General features: G+C 40.0%; 2 protein-coding genes across 23 annotated transcripts in view; both read right to left on the bottom strand.

Moving 5' to 3' along the window:
- LOC105940793 (protocadherin gamma-C5) overlaps positions 1-21,025 on the bottom strand; it is a 315,331-nt gene that overhangs the window by 200,087 nt on the left and 94,219 nt on the right. For 2 of the 22 annotated variants that reach the window (XM_076873926.1, XM_076873969.1), the window contains exon 1: positions 7,912-10,305. The exons of 17 other annotated variants lie outside the window; for them this stretch is intronic. In XM_076873926.1, the coding sequence (XP_076730041.1) occupies positions 7,912-10,290 (2,379 nt within the window). In that variant the 5' untranslated portion in view covers positions 10,291-10,305. Of the gene's footprint in view, positions 1-2,340; positions 4,829-7,911; positions 10,306-17,571; positions 20,090-21,025 lie in introns of those variants that run through there. 3 more of the 22 variants (XM_076873856.1, XM_076873932.1, XM_076873927.1) reach the window with 3 other exon arrangements.
- On the bottom strand, positions 12,395-14,929 carry LOC143412647 (protocadherin gamma-A11-like). Its single transcript, XM_076874039.1, has one exon. The coding sequence runs from the start codon at positions 14,881-14,883 to the stop codon at positions 12,472-12,474; it is 2,412 nt and encodes an 803-aa protein (XP_076730154.1). The 5' UTR covers positions 14,884-14,929; the 3' UTR covers positions 12,395-12,471.

Raw genomic sequence — 21,025 nt, 5'->3', positions numbered from 1 at the left:
TGTTTCAATTCATTTTAAATTCCTAATAGGAAAAACATTTACAGATGCCATGATGTATATAATTCTATGCATATGCATAAAGCATGACCTCAAAATAGTCTGAAAAAATAGATCATGCATACTACTCTTTAATTATAGAAGAATCCATACTGCGCCTAGAGACTGCAGGGGCCAAACTGTTTATTAAATACACAAACTGAATGTATGTTTTCAATCAATGGCATCCTTAAAGCTTTGAGGAGACATGTGTCACATTGTATTTTCTGATGCATTTTAAAAATTGCCACAAATACTTATGATAACATGTATTAAGGTTACTATGACACACTTGCTTATTACTACATATCTTTTTTTTTTTAAACTATGGCGATTAAAAGTGATTACAACACCTTGCAGTACCACATACAGTGAAGGATGCCCTGAACCACACTTTGCACTACTTTGAAAAGATGAAGCAACATCCTCTCAATTAATGGCAACAGAGATACATCATACAATGTGTCACTGAGTATGACCAAGAAAGCAACTATGCTTTACATCCAGCAATTATTGTCAGAATGCAATAAGCAACCAGACAAAGCAGCAAGGCACTGACACACACACACACTGAAAAGCAATCACTTTAGATCAAGTTAATCCAAAGAACATACACAATATCATAAAAGTAAAATTAGTCTAAAATCAGTCTTTAACAGACATGTTATTTGGATTACTTGTAATAAGCGTAACAGTTTTTTTAATAACACACATCTAGACTGTATTTGTGAAAAATCAAACTCAGTTATGATAAACAATATGACCAATATTCTGGTAAAATCACAAGTTAAAGAAAAAAGTTTTTCGTGGACAGCAAAAGTCAAAGCAGGAATCTTTTCTGTTAAAACAGCGAACTCGTAATTAATGCTAAAGTAAAACAAAAGTCATTTATAAAGTGTATCTCTCAGTGCAATCACTACAGAGATCACCATGGCACAGTCACAATGGGTGCACATTGAAAAGCTGCAATTAACGCTATATATTCTTTGTATTTTTCCTCTCAAGCAAAATCTCCTTTTTACAATCACAGAAAGCAGGTGAGACTCAAATCAGCTGTCACAAAAACTCAAATAAAGACCAAGTGCACACCTGTTATAAAATATTGCTATTAATAAAGTGCAATGAAATGTGCAAAAATATAAAGACCTACATTCGGATGGTATCATCTTTCGAAGAAACACCAGTGGGAAACAATGGTATTCACATTTTCAGTCATTTAGGGGATACATCAGTGAATCTAAAAATATAATTACACAACATATTTGAGGTGCTCAAATGTAAGATGAATTGCGTTCCATCATATGACAAAAACGTCTGTCCAAATCAAAGGATGAAAAATGACATCCAAAAGATTCACAGCAACACAGCAAATGTCACAAAGACTTTCAGTCTGAATCCCAGTAGCACAACATTGCAGGTGGAATACATATGAATAACATGTGCAAGCAAGCTGTTACAGCTGCTTTTTAGGCATATGTTATTTTAGATGGGCTAGACTTGAAGATGGATACAGTTTGGCACACAAATCTCATGCTGAAATGACACGTTAGCAAGAATGGCCAAAGATGTTCACTGCTAGTGTAATAATGTTGAGTTAAAGATCAAGATGTGGTTAATCAATAAGAGTAACTTACACTATGAAATGCAGCTCACATGTGTAATGGTTTTTAAGTCAACACTTAAATTCTGCAGCATTGAACCTGTTTTGCTCCAAAACACAACTAAATTGCATAAAAACAATAATAACAACACAGCTAAAGCACACCATGCCTTTTATGTATTTTTTTTCCCCAAATAGTATTATTTAATAAACAACATTAGCTTAAAGGTTAAGATTGAGGTTTTGATTATAATATGAGAATAATATTCCTGAAAAAAAGGCACTTTCACAAATTTCAATTAACAATAAATGTAGTTATAACTGACTAACAATTGAAAAATGACATGGATGGATAAAAACAAAAGTCCAAGCAAGATGCAATAATATACCTTATGTGAATGAAAATATGTCAGGACAGAATGCGAAATTACACTAAACAAGACTTAAATCTAAAGTATGAAAAATATGATCACACACCCAGTATAGAAGAATGACCATGGTGAAATTAAACCAGTTTTAGCCACTTTAAAGGAAGATAAAAATGGGAAAACTTTAAGACAACTTGAAATGTAATGAACTACCTCTTGTACGAGTCAAACAAAAGGACAATTGTGTAAAGTTGAAGTACAAACAAAAAAATGATTTTCAGGAAGGAAGTGGGCACAAGATTGAAATATAACTGGGTTACTGCCAACAGCTCATACCTCTGTGCACCCATCCAGGTCTCCAAACACATCAGCAAAGTCTGATGGACTTTTCTTCAGAGTCTGGTCAGCAGGCAGCGTGTTGTCATTGTATGATGTCACAAACTTAAAGTCACTGGTTCTTGATCCTGTGGTCAGGTACGCGTCATAATTGTAAGCGCTGCGTAATGTTCCTGTGCCATCAACATCTGCGTAATTAGGAGGGAGATAACCACTGGGGATAGCAACTGCTCCATCAAACAACAGTCTGGGCTTTCTCCTACGACAAAACCTCAAACCCAGGATGATGATGATGAAGGTCAGGAAAAAGGTGGACACAGACACCAGCGCGATGATCAGATAAGAGGTCAGTTTGGAATTGCTCTCATTATAAGACAGATCCTTCAGTTCTGGCACCTCAGCCAAGTTATCAGAAATAAGTAAATACATGGAACAGGTGGCAGACAGAGAGGGCTGTCCGTTATCTTTCACTGCCACTACAAGGTTCTGTTTCATGCTGTCAGATTCAGAAATGTCCCGCTGTGTCCTGATCTCTCCGCTGTGGACACCAATAGTAAAAAGTCCCGGATCAGTGGATTTGACTATTTGATAGGACAGCCAGGCGTTCTGTCCGGAGTCCGCATCCACCGTGATCACTTTGGACACCAGAGAGCCTCCGTGTGCAGCTTTGGGGACCAGCTCGGTCATGAAGGAGTTGCCCTCTGGGGAGGGGTACAGGATCTGAGGAGAGTTGTCATTCACATCTGAGATGAACACACTCACGGTCACGTTGCTGCTGAGAGGAGGAGAACCATTGTCTCTGGCTATCACGTGGACTTTAAAACTCCTGAACTGTTCATAATCAAACGACCTCACAGCATGGATCACACCCGTGTCTCCGTTCACAGACAGATAGGAGGACACCGGGGCACCGTTCACCTCACCAGCTAACAGAGAATAAACCACTGTACCGTTCTGTCTCCAGTCGGGGTCTCGAGCACTAACGGAGCATAAGGTGGAGCCCGGTTTGTTATTCTCACTCACATATGCGCTGTACGACTGTTCCTCAAACACAGGTGGGTTGTCGTTGATGTCAGCTACAGATAACTGAACACTTTTAGAAGAGGACAGAGGTGGAGAGCCCTCGTCAGTGGCAGTGATTGTAATGTTGTAATTGGACACTAGTTCACGGTCCAGTTGTCCTGTGGTCACCAGAGAATAATAGTTTTTAATAGAAGGAACCAACTTAAAGGGGACACCCTGCTGGATGGAGCAGCGGACCTGTCGGTTATTCCCAGAGTCTCTGTCCTGCACGTTAATGATGCCCACCTCTGTATCAGGTGGGGTGTTCTCTGGTATCGGATTGGTCAGCGAGTTCAGATTAACTACAGGGGCATTGTCATTCACATCAGTGACAGCAATTATTACTTTAGCGTAGGATGACAGCCCCAGCCCATCTTTTGCTTTTACGCGTATTTCAAATGATGTAGTAGTTTCATAGTCAACAGCACCAATTACTCTTATGTCACCTACTTTACGATCAATACTAAATATCTTCTTCACTTCTTCTGTAAGATGTACAAAGTCATACGTCACATCTCCATTAACTCCCTCATCTGCATCACTTGCGCTTACTGTAATCACTACAGTGTCTAGAGGAGAGTTTTCAGGCAGGCTGGCTTTATAAACGGCTTTGCTGAACACTGGGGCGTTATCATTAGCATCCAACACAGTGACGTGTATCACTAATGTACCTGATCTCTGAGGAGATCCACCATCCAAAGCTGTGAGAATTAAATTCATTTCCTGTTGTTTTTCACGATCAAGCTCCTTTTCAAGAACGAGCTCTCTGGTGTTTCCATTTACAGACAAAATAAAATTTTCATTCTTTTTAAGGTTGTACTGCTGCACTGAATTTTGCCCCACATCCGCATCGTGCGCTTCTTCTATCACAAAACGAGCTCCTCTCACAGCCGACTCTTGAATTTCTATATTAATCCGTTCTTCATTGAATTGTGGTGCGTTGTCGTTGATATCTTGAATGTGAAGGCTGATACGATGAAGCTCGAGCGGATTCCCCAGCACAAGCTCGTGTTTTAGGATACACGAAGCCTTGTCTCCACAAAGCCCCTCGCGGTCAATCCTGTCTGCAACAATCAACTCTCCGTTATTCATGTTTATGTCACAGTAACGTTTGTCGGTTCCGTCGGTGTCGATGCGGGCTCTCCTGCTGGACAGCGCGCCCGTTTCCATCCCGAGGTCTTTGGCTATATTTCCAATAACGGATCCTCGTTTCATTTCCTCTGGGAAAGAATAGCTCATGTCTCCATGAGCGACATGGAACAAAAGAAGGAGGAAAGAAAACCGACGCGAATGAAACACGAATATCTTCGAATCCATCCTAAGAGATGAATTATTAAGAGGCTGAAAAATAAGAAAAAAAATGACCTGAACCCCAAAACACGACTCACAACTGCAATTCTCGGGAGGTGGCCCTAACTGAGACACAAGAGCGCAAGAATACGCGTCCACACCGATGAATACAGGAAATGAAAACTGTTAGGGCCGGTGTCTAGCGCCACCGTGAGTTAGGTTTTGCGGAAACACCTTAACACTAAATCTAAGTAGACTACAACTAATGCTCAGTGCATGATTTTTATCTTCTTTTAAAAATATATTTTTATGTAGAATAAATATGTAAAATCTCAGTTACTATAAAGGAGACAATGGGAGAAAAGAGTTTTACTGTCATGGTCCTGGGCCATGTTGGCACAGTGTTCTTAGTTTCCTTGTATGTTTGTATTTTGTTCCTTGCTTAGGCCATGTTTTCTGAGTTGCCCTGTTGTGTTGTTCCCTAAGTGTTTTCCCTTCATGGCTTTTACCCCCTGTGTGCCCCTCTGTGTATCTGTGAGCCCTCGTCTCTCCTTATGTTTTATTCCATGCTTCCCCTGCCCATTATGTCTAAGTTCTCCCCGTGCTCTCTCTCCTCCTGTCTGAACCTCTGTGCACTTCCTGTTTACCTTGTGACTCTCACGCCCGTATATGTCATGTTCAGTTCACCCCGCCCTGTCTCGTTATGATTATCAGTGTCACCTGTGTTCCCCGTGTGTTCCCACTTTCCTCGTTAACCCTCTGTGTATTTCTGTCTGCGTCTCCCTCTGTTCAGCGTGACGTCGTCCCTCATGTTGTGTGTGGTCCTCCCTGTGTTTCTTGGCGAGCTTTGTATTTAGTTTTCCCAGTTTAGTTTTGTATTTCCTACGTTCTGCCTCTCCAGCATTAAAGCTGTAATTTTTGAGTTCATCCCCGTGTGTGTGAGTTTTGCATTTTGGGTCCTCCTCCTGCCTGCCACACAGCCGAGCCTTGACATTTACATTGTGAATCAGGTAAACAGTTGTAAAATCAACCAAAAAAAGAAGAAGAAAGCCATTCAGTCAGTAAGACAACTATAAATGTGCTTTTTTCTCTTCATAAAATTATGATATCTTTAATTGTATGTTGTTGTTGTTTCTACTAAGAGGATTCAGACTTGGCTGTGTACCTGGAACTGTTCTTCACTGCCTTGTTCTCATCACCACACACACATATGCAGGTTGTTTAGTTACACTGAGTCACTTACTGTACTCCAGGTGACTGTTTTATGTTTTTTGTCTCCATCCAGTAGATACTGCTAATTTGCTGCTCTGCATGACTGTTTTCATACTAGACCCTCTCAACCCAAAGGTTCAAATGTAGCTACGTTTATAATAAAGAATTAGTATAATAAAGAATTGCATTTATATTGCACTTTTCTAGACACTCAAAGCGCTTCACAGTTCCACTATTCATTCACTCTCACATTTACACACTGGTGGAGGCAAATGACAGTTGTATCCACAGCTTCCCTGGGACAGACTGACAGAAGCGAGTTTGCCATATCGTGCCATCAGCCCCTCTGGCCAACACCAGTAGGCAGTAGGGTGAAGTGTCTTACCCAAGGACACAGCGACCAGGACAGACAGAGCTGGGGATCGAACCGGCAAACTTCCGGTTACAACATGAGCTTCCAAACCACTGTTGCGTTTACAAGACTGGTGCAGGAAAATGTTCATGTGCTTTCAGTATGTTTTTACTCTTATGTCTACTACTGCTATGTTGATATTTTTGGGATTAAATCCTGTTATCCAGTAAGTAGGTGTCACAATTGGATTTCAGAATTACACCTAAATTTACAGTTCAATGGTTTATGGTTTCATTTGTTGCTTTTTTAAAAATTAACAAGTGTGCCATGCGGTCACCAGAGTCGCTAAAGAAATCTCAGTTGAGACAGTGCAAACTCAAGAGCTCCAATTAAACTACACACTGCCTCATTTTACAACTCATCAGTCACATGAATTAGAAATCAACTTTCACGTATTTTAAAATTAAGATCAAAGACAAAGCTGTTAAAGAAACAGTCCTACTAGTCAAGTGTGATGGAATGTGTTTAAATATAAATACCTACAAACAGATAGTAATACATGTTTGCACTCATTTAGTGTGAAAAAATATAATTATAATCTAAATTGCTATTGCTTGCAATTAAGATGAATTGCATTCCATCACTTGACAGCTACTTCTGTCCAGTGCTAAGAATATATAATGACAGCCATCAGATTACAAAATTCACCAAATTACTCAGTCTGACATATGATAGGAAAACATCACAGGTATGAGAAGTATGAAATAAATGTAGAAGTGAGCTTTTATAGATGCTTTTTGTGCATCTCCTATTTTAGATAAGGCAGACATAGGAACAAATCCAGGTTGGGACATGAGTCTCATACTTAAAATGTGACATGATAGCGAGAATGGGCAAAGATCTTTATTACTACACTGATAATATTGTGCTAAAGATAAATATGTGGTTTAGCACTAAGATAAACTTACAGTATGAAATGTAGCTGACAAATATACACTATTTAAAAAGACCAGCTGTAAAATTCTGCAGCATCTGACCTTCTGTGTATCAACTAACCAGAGGTGTAGAACTACTGACAAAATATCAGTAACAACACAGCTAAAGCACTGGGCATATATTCACAAAGTGTTATTTAATAAATGGTAGTACCGGAAAAAATAAGATGAAAGTTTGATTACATTATACAACTATATCTTCCTAAGAGTAAAAGTTGCTCTCACAGCTTCAGATAGAGGATAAAAGTAATCAATTAGTGAAAAAACAAAACAAACAACAAATAACATGTACAGACAAATAACACTGCAAGCACGATGCAGAAATTCCTATTGTGTTGATGAACAAACGTCATATGAGCTTGCAAAACTACAATAAATTGAACACACACATATAAAATATCACACTAAATCTATAAGTATGAAAGTATGAAATGTATCATGTTGAAATTAAACATATTTTAGCCACAACCAGAGAAAGAGAGCAACACCTATAGGAAACACTTTAGAGGAAAGAAGAAAATGTGAGAATTAATAAACCAACTTTTGCTCCAAGCATTTAAAAAAAGAATTTTGTGATGATAAAGTAGAAGAAGACTGAACTGTTGATATTCATCTGGCACAAGATTAAAACATGACTTGCTTAGTGCGAAGGGGCCATACCTCTGAGCACCCGTCCAGGTCTCCAAAGACATCAGCAAAATCTGATGGACTTTTCTTCAGAGTCTGGTCAGCAGGCAGCGTGTTGTCATTGTATGATGTCACAAACTTAAAGTCACTGGTTCTAGAACCTGTGGTCAGGTATGCGTCATAATTGTAAGCACTGCGTAAAGTTCCTGTGCCATCAACATCTGCGTAATTAGGAGGGAGATAACCACTGGGGATGGCAACTGCTCCATCAAACAACAGTCTGGGCTTTCTCCTGCGACAAAACCTCAAACCCAGGATGATGATGATGAAAGTCAGAAAAAAGGTGGACACAGACACCAGCGCGATGATCAGATAAGAGGTCAGTTTGGAATTGCTCTCATTATAAGACAGATCCTTCAGTTCTGGCACCTCAGCCAAGTTATCAGAAATGAGTAAATACATGGAACAGGTGGCAGACAGAGAGGGCTGTCCGTTATCTTTCACTGCCACTACAAGGTTCTGTTTCATGCTGTCAGATTCAGAAATGTCCCGCAGTGTCCTGATCTCTCCGCTGTGGACACCAATAGTAAAAAGTCCCGGATCAGTGGATTTGACTATTTGATAGGACAGCCAGGCGTTCTGTCCGGAGTCCGCGTCCACCGCGATCACTTTGGACACCAGAGAGCCTCCGTGTGCAGCTTTGGGGACCAGCTCGGTCATGAAGGAGTTGCCCTCTGGGGAGGGGTAGAGGATCTGAGGAGAGTTGTCATTCACATCTGAGATGAACACACTCATGGTCACGTTGCTACTGAGAGGAGGAGAACCGTTATCTCTGGCCATCACATGGACTTTGAAGCTCCTAAACTGTTCATAATCAAACGACCTCACAGCGTGGATCACACCCGTGTCTCCGTTCACAGACAGATAGGAGGACACCGGGGCACCGTTCACCTCACCAGCTAACAGAGAATAAACCACTGTACCGTTCTGTCTCCAGTCGGGGTCTCGAGCACTAACGGAACATAAAGTGGAGCCAGGTTTGTTATTCTCACTCACATATGCGCTGTACGACTGTTCCTCAAACACAGGTGGGTTGTCGTTGATGTCAGCTACAGATAACTGAACACTTTTAGAAGAGGACAGAGGTGGAGAGCCCTCATCAGTGGCAGTGATTGTAATGTTGTAATCAGACACTAGTTCACGGTCCAGTTGTCCCGTAGTCACCAGAGAATAATAGTTTTTAATAGAAGGAACCAACTTAAAGGGGACACCCTGCTGGATGGAGCAGCGGACCTGTCGGTTATTCCCAGAGTCTCTGTCCTGCACGTTAATGATGCCCACCTCTGTACCAGGTGGAGTGTTCTCTGGTATTGGATTGGTCAGTGACTTCAGATTAACTACAGGGGCGTTGTCATTCACATCAGTGATAGAAATCATTACTTTAGCGTAGGATGACAGCCCCAGCCCATCTTTTGCTTTGACACGTATTTCAAATGATGTAGTAGTTTCATAGTCAACAACACCAATTACTCTTATGTCACCTACTTTATGATCAATACTAAATATCTTCTTCACTTCTTCAGTAACATGCCCAAAGTCATACGTCACATCTCCATTAACTCCCTCATCTGCATCACTTGCGCTTACTGTAATCACTACAGTATCTAGACGAGAATTTTCAGGCAGGCTGGCTTTATAAACGGCTTGGCTGAACACTGGGGCGTTATCATTAGCATCCAACACAGTGACGTGTATCATTAATGTACCTGATCTCTGAGGAGATCCACCATCCAAAGCTGTGAGAATTAAATTCATTTCCTGTTGTTTTTCACGATCAAGCTCCTTTTCAAGAACGACCTCTATTGTGTTTCCATTTACAGACAAAATAAAATTTTCATTCTTTTTAAGGTTGTACTGCTGCACTGAATTTTGCCCCACATCCGCATCGTGCGCTTCTTCTATCACAAAACGAGCTCCTCTCACAGCCGACTCTTGAATTTCTATATTAATCCGTTCTCCATTGAATTGTGGTGCGTTGTCATTGATATCTTGAATGTGAAGGCTGATACGATGAAGCTCGAGCGGATTCCCCAGCATAATCTCGTGTTTTAGGATGCACGAAGGCTTTTCTCCACAAAGCCCCTCGCGGTCAATCCTGTCTGCAACAATCAACTCTCCGTTACTCATGTTTATGTCACAGTAACGTTTGTCGGTTCCGTCGGCGTCGATGCGGGCTCTCCTGCTGGACAGCGCGCCCGTTTCCATCCCGAGGTCTTTGGCTATATTTCCAATAATGGATCCTCGTTTCATTTCCTCTGGTAAAGAATAGCTCATGTCTCCATGAGCGACATGGAACAAAAGAAGGAAGAAAGAAAACTCACGCGAACGAAACACGAATATCTTCGAATCCATTATAAGAGATGAATTATTAAGAGGCTGAAAAATAAGGAAAAAAATGACCTGAACCCCAAAATACGACTCACAACTGCAATTCTCGGGAGGTGGCCCTAACTGAGACACAAGAGCGCAAGAATGCGCGTTCACACCGATGAATACAGGAAATGAAAACTGTTAGGGCTGGTTTTTAGCGCCACCGTGAGTTAGGTTTTGCGGAAACACCTTAACACTAAATCTAAGCAAACTACAACTAATGTTCAGTGCATGATTTTTATCTTCTTTTAAAAAAAGTATTTTTATGTAGAATAAATATGTAAAACTTCAGTTACTATAAAGGAGACAATGAGAGAAAAGAGTTTTACATTGTGAATCAAGTAAACAGTTGTAAAATCAAACAAAAAAAAAAGAAGACAACTATAAATGTGCTTATTTGTCTTCATAAAATTATGATATCTTTAATTGTATGTTGTTGTTGTTTCTACTAAGAGGATTCAGATTTGTCTGTGTGCCTGGAACTGTTCTTCACATAGTGATCACTGCCTTGTTCTCATCACCACACACATATGCAGGTTGTTTAGTTACACTGAGTCAGTTACTGTACTCCAGGTGACTGTTTTATGCTTTTTGTCTCCATCCAGTAGATACTGCTAATCTGCTGCTCTGCATAACTGTTTTCATACTAGACCCTCTCAACCCAAAGGTTCAAATGTAGCTACGTGTATAAAGCTGGTGCAGGAAAATGTTTATGTGCTTTCAGTATGTTTTTGCTCTTATGTCTAGTATTGCTATGTTGATATTTTTGGTATTAAATCATGTTATCCAGTAAGCAGGAGTCACATTTGGATTTCAGAAATACACCTAAACTTACCGTCCAATGATTTATGGTTTCATTTGTTGCTTTTTAAAAAAATTAACAAGTGTGCCATGCGGTCACCAGAGTCGCTAAAGAAATCTCAGTTGAGACAGTGCAAACTCAAGAGCTCCAGTTAAACTACACACTGCCTCATTTTACAACTCATCAGTCACATGAATTAGAAATCAACTTTCACGTATTTTAAAATTAAGATCAAAGACAAAGCTGTTAAAGAAACAGTCCTACTAGTCAAGTGTGATGGAATGTGTTTAAATATAAATACCTACAAACAGATAGTAATACATGTTTGCACTCCTTTAGTGTGAAAAAATGTAATTATAATCTAAATTGCTATTGCTTGCAATTAAGATGAATTGCATTCCATCACTTGACAGCTACTTCTGTCCAGCGCTAAGAATATATAATGCAGCCATCAGATTACAAAATTCACCAAATTACTCAGTCTGACATATGATAGGAAAACATCACAGGTATGAGAAGTATGAAATAAATGTAGAAGTGAGCTTTTATAGATGCTTTTTGTGCATCTCCTATTTTAGATAAGGCAGACATAGGAACAAATCCAGGTTGGGACATGAGTCTCATACTTAAAATGTGACATGATAGCGAGAATGGGCAAAGATCTTTATTACTACACTGATAATATTGTGCTAAAGATAAATATGTGGTTTAGCACTAAGATAAACCTACAGTATGAAATGTAGCTGACAAATATACACTATTTAAAAAAAAAAAGCTGTAAAATTCTGCAGCATCTGACCTTCTGTGTATCAACTAACCAGAGGTGTAGAACTACTGACAAAATATCAGTAACAACACAGCTAAAAGTGTTATTTAATAAATGGTAGTACCGGAAAAAATAAGATGAAAGTTTGATTACATTATACAACTATATCTTCCTAAGAGTAAAAGTTGCTCTCACAGCTTCAGATAGAGGATAAAAGTAATCAATTAGTGAAAAAACAAAACAAACAACAAATAAAGTGTACAGACAAAAAACCACCGCAAGCACGATGCAGAAATACCTATTGTGTTGATGAACATACATCATATGAGCTTGCAAAACTACAATAAATTGAACACACACAAATAACATATCACACTAAATCTATAAGTATGAAAGTATGAAATGTATCATGTTGAAATCAAGCATATTTTAGCCACTACAAGAGAAAGAGAGCAACACCTCTAGGAAACACTTTAGAGGAAAGAAGAAAATGTGAGAATTAATAAACCAACTTTTGCTCCAAGCATTTAAAGAAACAAATTTGTGATGATAAAGTAGAAGAAAACTGAACTGTTGATATTCATCTGGCACAAGATTAAAACATGACTTGCTTAGTGCGAAGGGGCCATACCTCTGAGCACCCGTCCAGGTCTCCAAAGACATCAGCAAAATCTGATGGACTTTTCTTCAGAGTCTGGTCAGCAGGCAGCGTGTTGTCATTGTATGATGTCACAAACTTAAAGTCACTGGTTCTAGAACCTGTGGTCAGGTACGCGTCGTAATTATAAGTGCTGCGTAAAGTTCCTGTGCCATCAACATCTGCGTAATTAGGAGGGAGATAACCGCTGGGGATGGCAACTGCTCCATCAAACAACAGTCTGGGCTTTCTCCTGCGACAAAACCTCAAACCCAGGATGATGATGATAAAAGTCAGAAAAAAGGTGGACACAGACACCAGCGCGATGATCAGATAAGAGGTCAGTTTGGAATTGCTCTCATTATAAGACAGATCCTTCAGTTCTGGCACCTCAGCCAAGTTATCAGAAATAAGTAAATACATGGAACAGGTGGCAGACAGAGAGGGCTGTCCGTTATCTTTCACTGCCACTACAAGGTTCTGTTTCGTGCTGTCAGATTCAGAAATGTCCCGCTGTGTCCTGATCTCTCCGCTGTGGACACCAATAGTAAAAAGTCCCGGATCTGTGGATTTGACTATTTGATAGGACAGCCAGGCGTTCTGTCCGGAGTCCGCGTCCACCGCGATCACTTTGGACACCAGAGAGCCTCCATGTGCAGCTTTGGGGACCAGCTCGGTCATGAAGGAGTTGCCCTCTGGGGAGGGGTAGAGGATCTGAGGAGAGTTGTCATTCACATCTGAGATGAACACACTCACGGTCACGTTGCTGCTTAGAGGAGGAGAACCGTTGTCTCTGGCCATCACATGGACTTTAAAACTCCTGAACTGTTCATAATCAAACGACCTCACAGCGTGGATCACACCCGTGTCTCCGTTCACAGACAGATAGGAGGACACCGGGGCACCGTTCACCTCACCAGCTAACAGAGAATAAACCACTGTACCGTTCTGTCTCCAGTCGGGGTCTCGAGCACTAACGGAACATAAAGTGGAGCCCAGTTTGTTATTCTCACTCACATATGCGCTGTATGACTGTTCCTCAAACACAGGTGGGTTGTCGTTGATGTCAGCTACAGATAACTGAACACTTTTAGAAGAGGACAGAGGTGGAGAGCCCTCATCAGTGGCAGTGATTGTAATGTTGTAATCAGACACTAGTTCGCGGTCCAGTTGTCCCGTTGTTACCAGAGAATAATAGTTTTTAATAGAAGGAACCAACTTAAAGGGAACACCCTGCTGGATGGAGCAGCGGACCTGTCCATTAGTTTCGGAGTCTCTGTCCTGCACGTTAATGATGCCCACCTCTGTATCAGCTGGGGTGTTCTCTGGTATCGGATTGGTCAGTGACTTCAGATTAACTACAGGGGCGTTGTCATTCACATCAGTGATAGAAATTATTACTTTAGCGTAGGATAAAAGCCCCAGCCCATCTTTTGCTTTAACGCGTATTTCAAATGATGTAGTAGTTTCATAGTCAACAGCACCAATTACTCTTATGTCACCTACTTTACGATCAATGCTAAATATCTTCTTCACTTCTTCAGTAACATGTCCAAAGTCATACGTCACATCTCCGTTAAGTCCCTCATCTGCATCACTTGCGCTTACTGTAATCACTACAGTGTCTAAATGAGAGTTTTCAGGCAGGCTGGCTTTATAAACGGCTTGGGTGAACACTGGGGCGTTATCATTAGCATCCAGCACAGTGACGTGTATTACTAATGTACCTGATCTCTGAGGAGATCCACCATCCAAAGCTGTGAGAATTAAATTCATTTCCTGTTGTTTTTCACGATCAAGCTCTTTTTCAAGAACGAGCTCTCTGGTGTTTCCATTTACAGACAAAATAAAATTTTCATTCTTTTTAAGGTTGTACTGCTGCACTGAATTTTGCCCCACATCCGCATCGTGCGCTTCTTCTATCACAAAACGAGCTCCTCTGTCAGCGGATTCTCGAATTTCTATATTAATCCGTTCTTCATTGAATTGCGGTGCGTTGTCATTGATATCTTGAATGTGAAGGCTGATACGAAGAAGCTCGAGCGGATTCTCCAGCATGAGCTCGTGTTTTAGGATGCACGAAGCCTTTTCTCCACAAAGCCCCTCGCGGTCAATCCTGTCTGCAACAATCAACTCTCCGTTACTCATGTTTATGTCACAGTAACGTTTGTCGGTTCCGTCGGCGTCGATGCGGGCTCTCCTGCTGGACAGCGCGCCCGTTTCCATCCCGAGGTCTTTGGCTATATTTCCAATAATGGATCCTCGTTTCATTTCCTCTGGTAAAGAATAGCTCATGTCTCCATGAGCAACATGCAGCAGAAGGAGGAAACAAATGTTCCAAGCCTGAAACGCGATAGTATTCAATTCCATCTTCAATGATATACCTCTAATATGTTAAAGCAATAACGCAGCAAAGATAGCACAAAAGAAAAAAAAAGAACCTGGTAATTCAGCGCGTCTCGTGCTAAACCTAGAGCAGGCAGCGGGCGTGCAAGACAGAAAGTCCACAAAGAAAAGAGGAATTCAGTCTTTTAGGGCTGGTGTATAGCGACACCGTGAGTTCAAAAATGACACTGACCCCACCTTATCCAAGTTAAATGCCTAAATGCACTCAATAGATACGGCAAGATCGGAGTGTTTTATTTTAATACACGTTTAGTGACTATATTATTACTTAATGGAATATGGCATAAATCTATATCTGTAGGGCCTAGAAATACTGATATCACTATATGTTTACGACTGAACGACAAACTGTGGGTTCCCTCTCTTTGTAGCCTTTCGGAAATCAGCCTAATTGTGTATTAACAAAAATTTCATGTTGCTGGTTCCAACGTAATCACACGCATTGAGTTTACCTATTTAAATTATGACCAAGGTTAACGTTGTTAATGTCCCATAGGACACAAAGCACAGGAAAAAAAAATAAAATAAAATTGTAAAATACATGAAAAATCAAGACAGAAAGATTAAAAAACCCATATTATCCAAGTTCAGTATACTAACATCAAACTGAATTTTTATGACTGCTTAAAAAAAACTTTTTTTTTTAAATACACTAAAAAGGAAACTGGCCGATTCACCTGTTTCTTTTCTTCTCAGACAAAAGAAAATTAATGTTGGTTGTTTTTTTTTTTTTGGTTTTTTAAAATAACTGAATCAAGATAGAGGATGCAGTCTGAAATTTAGTATCCTTTCATAAAAAATAGTTTTGTGTTAGCAACTAAGCAATTATTCAGTAAATTTTTCTGTTGGAAGTCAGATTTCTTTCAGTTGTATCCCAGCTACTATTTCATGCATTAAGGCGAAATTTATGTGGATTTTACTGAGTCATCTGAACTTTTTAAAATAAACTAACAAATTCCCTGAAGCCTTTGCTAATCTCATAAATGTGATGGTACCTCAAATTTACATTAGACCAGAATTTACTTATTAGTACTGTGATTTTGAGGTAATATCAGAACTGAGTAAAAGTGTCACAAGTCAGACTGAAATTCTAAAACAAAGTGGGGATTTAACTGCACTGAATTGTTGCTAGGCTGAATGTTTTTCTAGAACAGTTAACCACAAACAAAAACACTTTGAACTAGATGTTAACAAGTTGCATATGAAGCCTGATCACTAAACTGACCGTATCATCAGAAGCTTATTACACTCAGCTGAGAGACAGAAAAGAAACTTCATCAGACGCAGAATTGCTAAGTAAAACACAAGCATACAGTCAGAGAGAGAGAGAGAGCAAGTGCAAGACAAGGATACACAGTTTGGGTCTGTTTCAAACATAAATATATTTTGTATTGGGCAACTGGCAAAAGTCCTACTTTTAAGTTAATTTAAGTGTGATATTTCTTTCAGGAAAAGAAGAGTGTGTAAGTATCACAATAGGAGAGAAAATGATAATGCAATATATCATATTTACAGTACAATATGAGTGAGAATAATATAAACTCTGTGGGAGTGCCTACTCTGGGGTAGGACACCTGTGATGAACCAACTTCACGCTGACAAAGGAGAAATATTAAGCCACTCTCAAGAGAAATGTTAATAACTATTTTTGTCAACACCAAAGCTTTGAAAGACCACTAAAAGACCAACTTTTCCTAACAAAAAAGAAGGTGTATGCATCCATCTTTTGGACCATGCTGTATATAACAATGTGCTACACAAACAAAAACAAAACAAAACATAATTCTCAGGATTATGGTTCTATAAAATAAGTAAATAGAATGATTATTAACTGTGTCATCTATGAGAAATAATATACTTTTGTAAACATGGCCAATGATAATATTTTCTATTCAAAAATGATCAAGGACTATTGAGGAAAATGTATTAACAATTTTAGCAGTATAGTAAGGCTGATTACTTACACTGAGTTACATTGTAGGGTGTTACTAAGCCTATTAATCACTAGTTTATATTGTTATTAGAGAAGCCTTTCTTTCTGTCAAGTCTTCAGACCTGTTGCATTTGTTTTCCATCATCTATATGAGAAAAAAAAACTTATATAGAACTTAATGTTTCAACCACATAACCTTAAAGTCTTTAAATAGATAAAAAATAATACCTGTGGAAGTCGAAACACACTTGATCAGTAAAAAACTGCTGGACTACCGGGAAAATGAATACCAAGAAAAAAGTCAAGCCTATAGATATGATGCAATAAGATGAAACTTTCTCTCAAGGTAGGTTTTGTGGGAGGAAGGAGTTGGACCAAAAATGCTAAAAACCAGCTTTATGGCTGTGCTTCAACCAAAACACCAAAATAAAGCAAAACATGAAAATGTTAACCGAAAATGTTACTCTTCTAGAAAATTGTACCACAGGGAAAGACACATCAGTGAGGGAGAATGCAACAAAGAAAGACAGAGACAATATGAAACACACAGGCTAAATAACAATGAAGGTAGAACCAAAATAAAAGGATTGTAATTTTTTGTACATTAACACCGTTATTGTTAGGAAAGAAAGTTGGCTTATTTAAATATCTATCAACAAAACTTTAATGCAAGTGAGAGAAAAAAAATAATGAAAATGGGGCAAAGGGCATCCTCCTACCTCAGGAGTCCTATCACTATCTCCAAAAACATCAGCAAAGTCTGATGGGCTTTTCTTCAGAGTCTGGTCAGCAGGCAGCGTGTTGTCATTGTATGATGTCACAAACTTAAAGTCACTGGTTCTTGAACCTGTGGTCAGGTACGCATCATAATTGTAAGTGCTGCGTAAAGTTCCTGTGCCATCAACATCTGCGTAAGTAGGAGGGAAATAACCACTGGGGATTGCAACTGCTCCATCAAACAACAGTCTGGGCTTTCTCCTGCGACAAAACCTCAAACCCAGGATGATGATGATAAAAGTCAGAAAAAAGGTGGACACAGACACCAGCGCGATGATCAGATAAGAGGTCAGTTTGGAATTGCTCTCATTATAAGACAGATCCTTCAGTTCTGGTACCTCAGCCAAGTTATCAGAAATAAGTAAATACATGGAACAGGTGGCAGACAGAGAGGGCTGTCCGTTATCTTTCACTGCCACTACAAGGTTCTGTTTCATGCTGTCAGATTCAGAAATGTCCCGCTGTGTCCTGATTTCTCCGCTGTGGACACCAATAGTAAAAAGTCCCGGATCAGTGGATTTGACTATTTGATAGGACAGCCAGGCGTTCTGTCCGGAGTCCGCGTCCACCGCGATCACTTTGGACACCAGAGAGCCTCCGTGTGCAGCTTTGGGGACCAGCTCGGTCATGAAGGAGTTGCCCTCTGGGGAGGGGTACAGGATCTGAGGAGAGTTGTCATTCACATCTGAGATGAACACACTCACGGTCACGTTGCTGCTTAGAGGAGGAGAACCATTGTCTCTGGCCATCACGTGGACTTTAAAACTCCTAAACTGCTCATAATCAAACGACCTCACAGAGTGGATCACACCCGTGTCTCCGTTCACAGACAGATAGGATGACACTGGGGCACCGTTCACCTCACCAGCTAACAGAGAATAAACCACTGTACCGTTCTGTCTCCAGTCGGGGTCTCGAGCACTAACGGAACATAAAGTGGAGCCGGGTTTGTTATTCTCACTCACATATGCGCTATACGACTGCTCATCAAACACAGGTGGGTTGTCGTTGATGTCAGCTACAGATAACTGAACACTTTTAGAAGAGGACAGAGGTGGAGAGCCCTCGTCAGTGGCAGTGATTGTAATGTTGTAATCAGACACTAGTTCACGGTCCAGTTGTCCTGTGGTCACCAGAGAATAATAGTTTTTAATAGAAGGAACCAACTTAAAGGGGACACCCTGCTGGATGGAGCAGCGGACCTGTCGGTTATTCTCAGAGTCTCTGTCCTGCACGTTAATGATGCCCACCTCTGTACCAGGTGACGCGTTCTCAGGTATGGGGTTAGATAGTGATTTCAGATTTATAACTGGTGCATTATCATTTACATCCGTAATCTCAATTAACAGAGTAGCATATGATGCTAATCCCAAACCATCTTTCGCAGTAATCTGGATTTCATACGACGATTCCTTTTCATAATCAATTGCTCCAGCCACTCTCACTGCTCCTGTTTTAGGGTCCAAAGAAAAATCTTGTCTTTCCTCAGAGACGTGGTCAAACCCATAATTAACTTCACCATTTACACCTTCATCTGCATCTGTGGCGCTAACTGTGAGAACAACAGTATCCAGAGGGGAGTTTTCGTGGAGACTAGCCTTATAGACATTCTGACTAAACACCGGGGCATTATCATTAGCATCCAGTACAGTGACGTGTATGACTACAGTGCCTGATCTCTGTGTAGAGCCTCCATCGAAGGCTGTAAGTAACAGCACAATCTCTTTTTTGTCTTCCCTGTCTAGTTCTTTGTCTAAGACTAGTTCGCCATATTTTCTCCCACCACTTTTAGATTTAACGTTTAATCTGAAGTGATCATTTTGCTGAAGTGAATAACCCTGAACAGCATTTTCTTCGATGTCTGCATCGTGAGCTTCATCTAGGGGAAAGCCTGTACCTTTGTCTGCCAGTTCGTGTATTTCAAAGTTGAGTGACTCCTCCTTAAACTGAGGTGAGTTATCGTTGATGTCTTGAACGCGGATATGAATGCGGTGCAATTCCAAAGGATTTTCCAGCACTAGCTCCTGTTTCAGAACACACGACGCCTTTTTCGCACAAAGCCCTTCTCGGTCGATCCTTTCTTGTACAGTTAACTCGCCAGTATTGAGATTTACGCTGCAGTACTTGACACCACTATCCTCTGTATCTATACGAGCTTTTCGAGCGGACAGTCTGCCCAAATCGAGTCTCAGATCCTTAGCGATATTTCCAATTATAGATCCACGTGTCATCTCCTCCGGGATAGAGTAGCTCATGTCTCCGATGACAAAGCGGAGAGAAAGAAAAATAAAAGCAAGGCCGCAGTGCAGCGCAAATATGGTGTATCCCATTGTTACCATCAGAAATGGCACATGAGAGGTAAACATAAAATCAAGACAGTAAAAATGTCCAAAGAATCTTTAAAGTCACTGTGAAACTGGAGTCATACGCGAGGAGATATTTTCCAACTGCGTTGCAAAAGGAGAACCGGGCTTTGAATTCGCTGAGACAGAAGGGTGGAGAATGATCAGGTCTTCACGTTTACTGGCGCACACTGACACCATGAGTATTTACTGAGGTATGGCAACGTGAAGTTTTTTTTTTATTATTATTTAATATGTAATAAATTTTGATATTCTGTAGAGCCATTCACTGTGAACGGACGAGTAAAAAATATATAGATAGTTGCTTTGCTATTTTATTATTACTTTTAATGGCTAAAAACATAGGTAGTTATAAAATATATAATATGTAATAAGGTAATGATCCAGCTGCAATGGAAACTAAAAAAAAGGGTAAAATAACCGTTTCTCTGTTTCCAGACAGCTTTGACGAGTCAACAGAATGATCCTAGACACAGACTCTGCACTATGATTTAAGTTGAAAGGGGAGAGAGCTTTTTCTCTCTCGTTTTTGTTGTTGTTATTCCTGTTAGTTTCTCTTTTATCAAAATTCTAAGTTCTTCGTAATGTTTTATGTGCAAAAACGTAGCGTTACTTTTTGATGACTTGCTGTGAAATCGTTTTGTATTTCTGAAGAGTTCTGGGATTCTCATTGTAATAGATAGAGAGGGTCAAAAAAGGCTCAGATGTATTCGTCCAATTAACTGAGGGTGAACAAACGGTGATCCACACAGTGCGCTTTCAGAAGGATTAGTAACCATTTTAAAATTGATACAACGAATAGAAAACGAAACAAAACGACAAAGTGACTATGAACACTGCTGCAAGAATTTTGAAAGACCGTTGAAGGGTCCGATTTTTATCAACGCTGAGAACTTAACGTAAAGGATTCATAAGAACAATTATGACTGAAAGAAGATTTCTTTAAATGAAATATGTAAAAATTTAAAATGTAAGACAGTTAGAACAAAGAGTAATAGAATGTGCGCTCTTTATCACGTTCATTTAGAACATG

Source organism: Maylandia zebra, linkage group LG2, assembly GCF_041146795.1.
Source record: "Maylandia zebra isolate NMK-2024a linkage group LG2, Mzebra_GT3a, whole genome shotgun sequence".
NCBI classification, from domain to species: domain Eukaryota; kingdom Metazoa; phylum Chordata; class Actinopteri; order Cichliformes; family Cichlidae; genus Maylandia; species Maylandia zebra.
The sequence above is the reverse complement of the archived record's forward strand: the minus strand, read 5'-3'. Positions and strand labels throughout refer to the sequence as shown.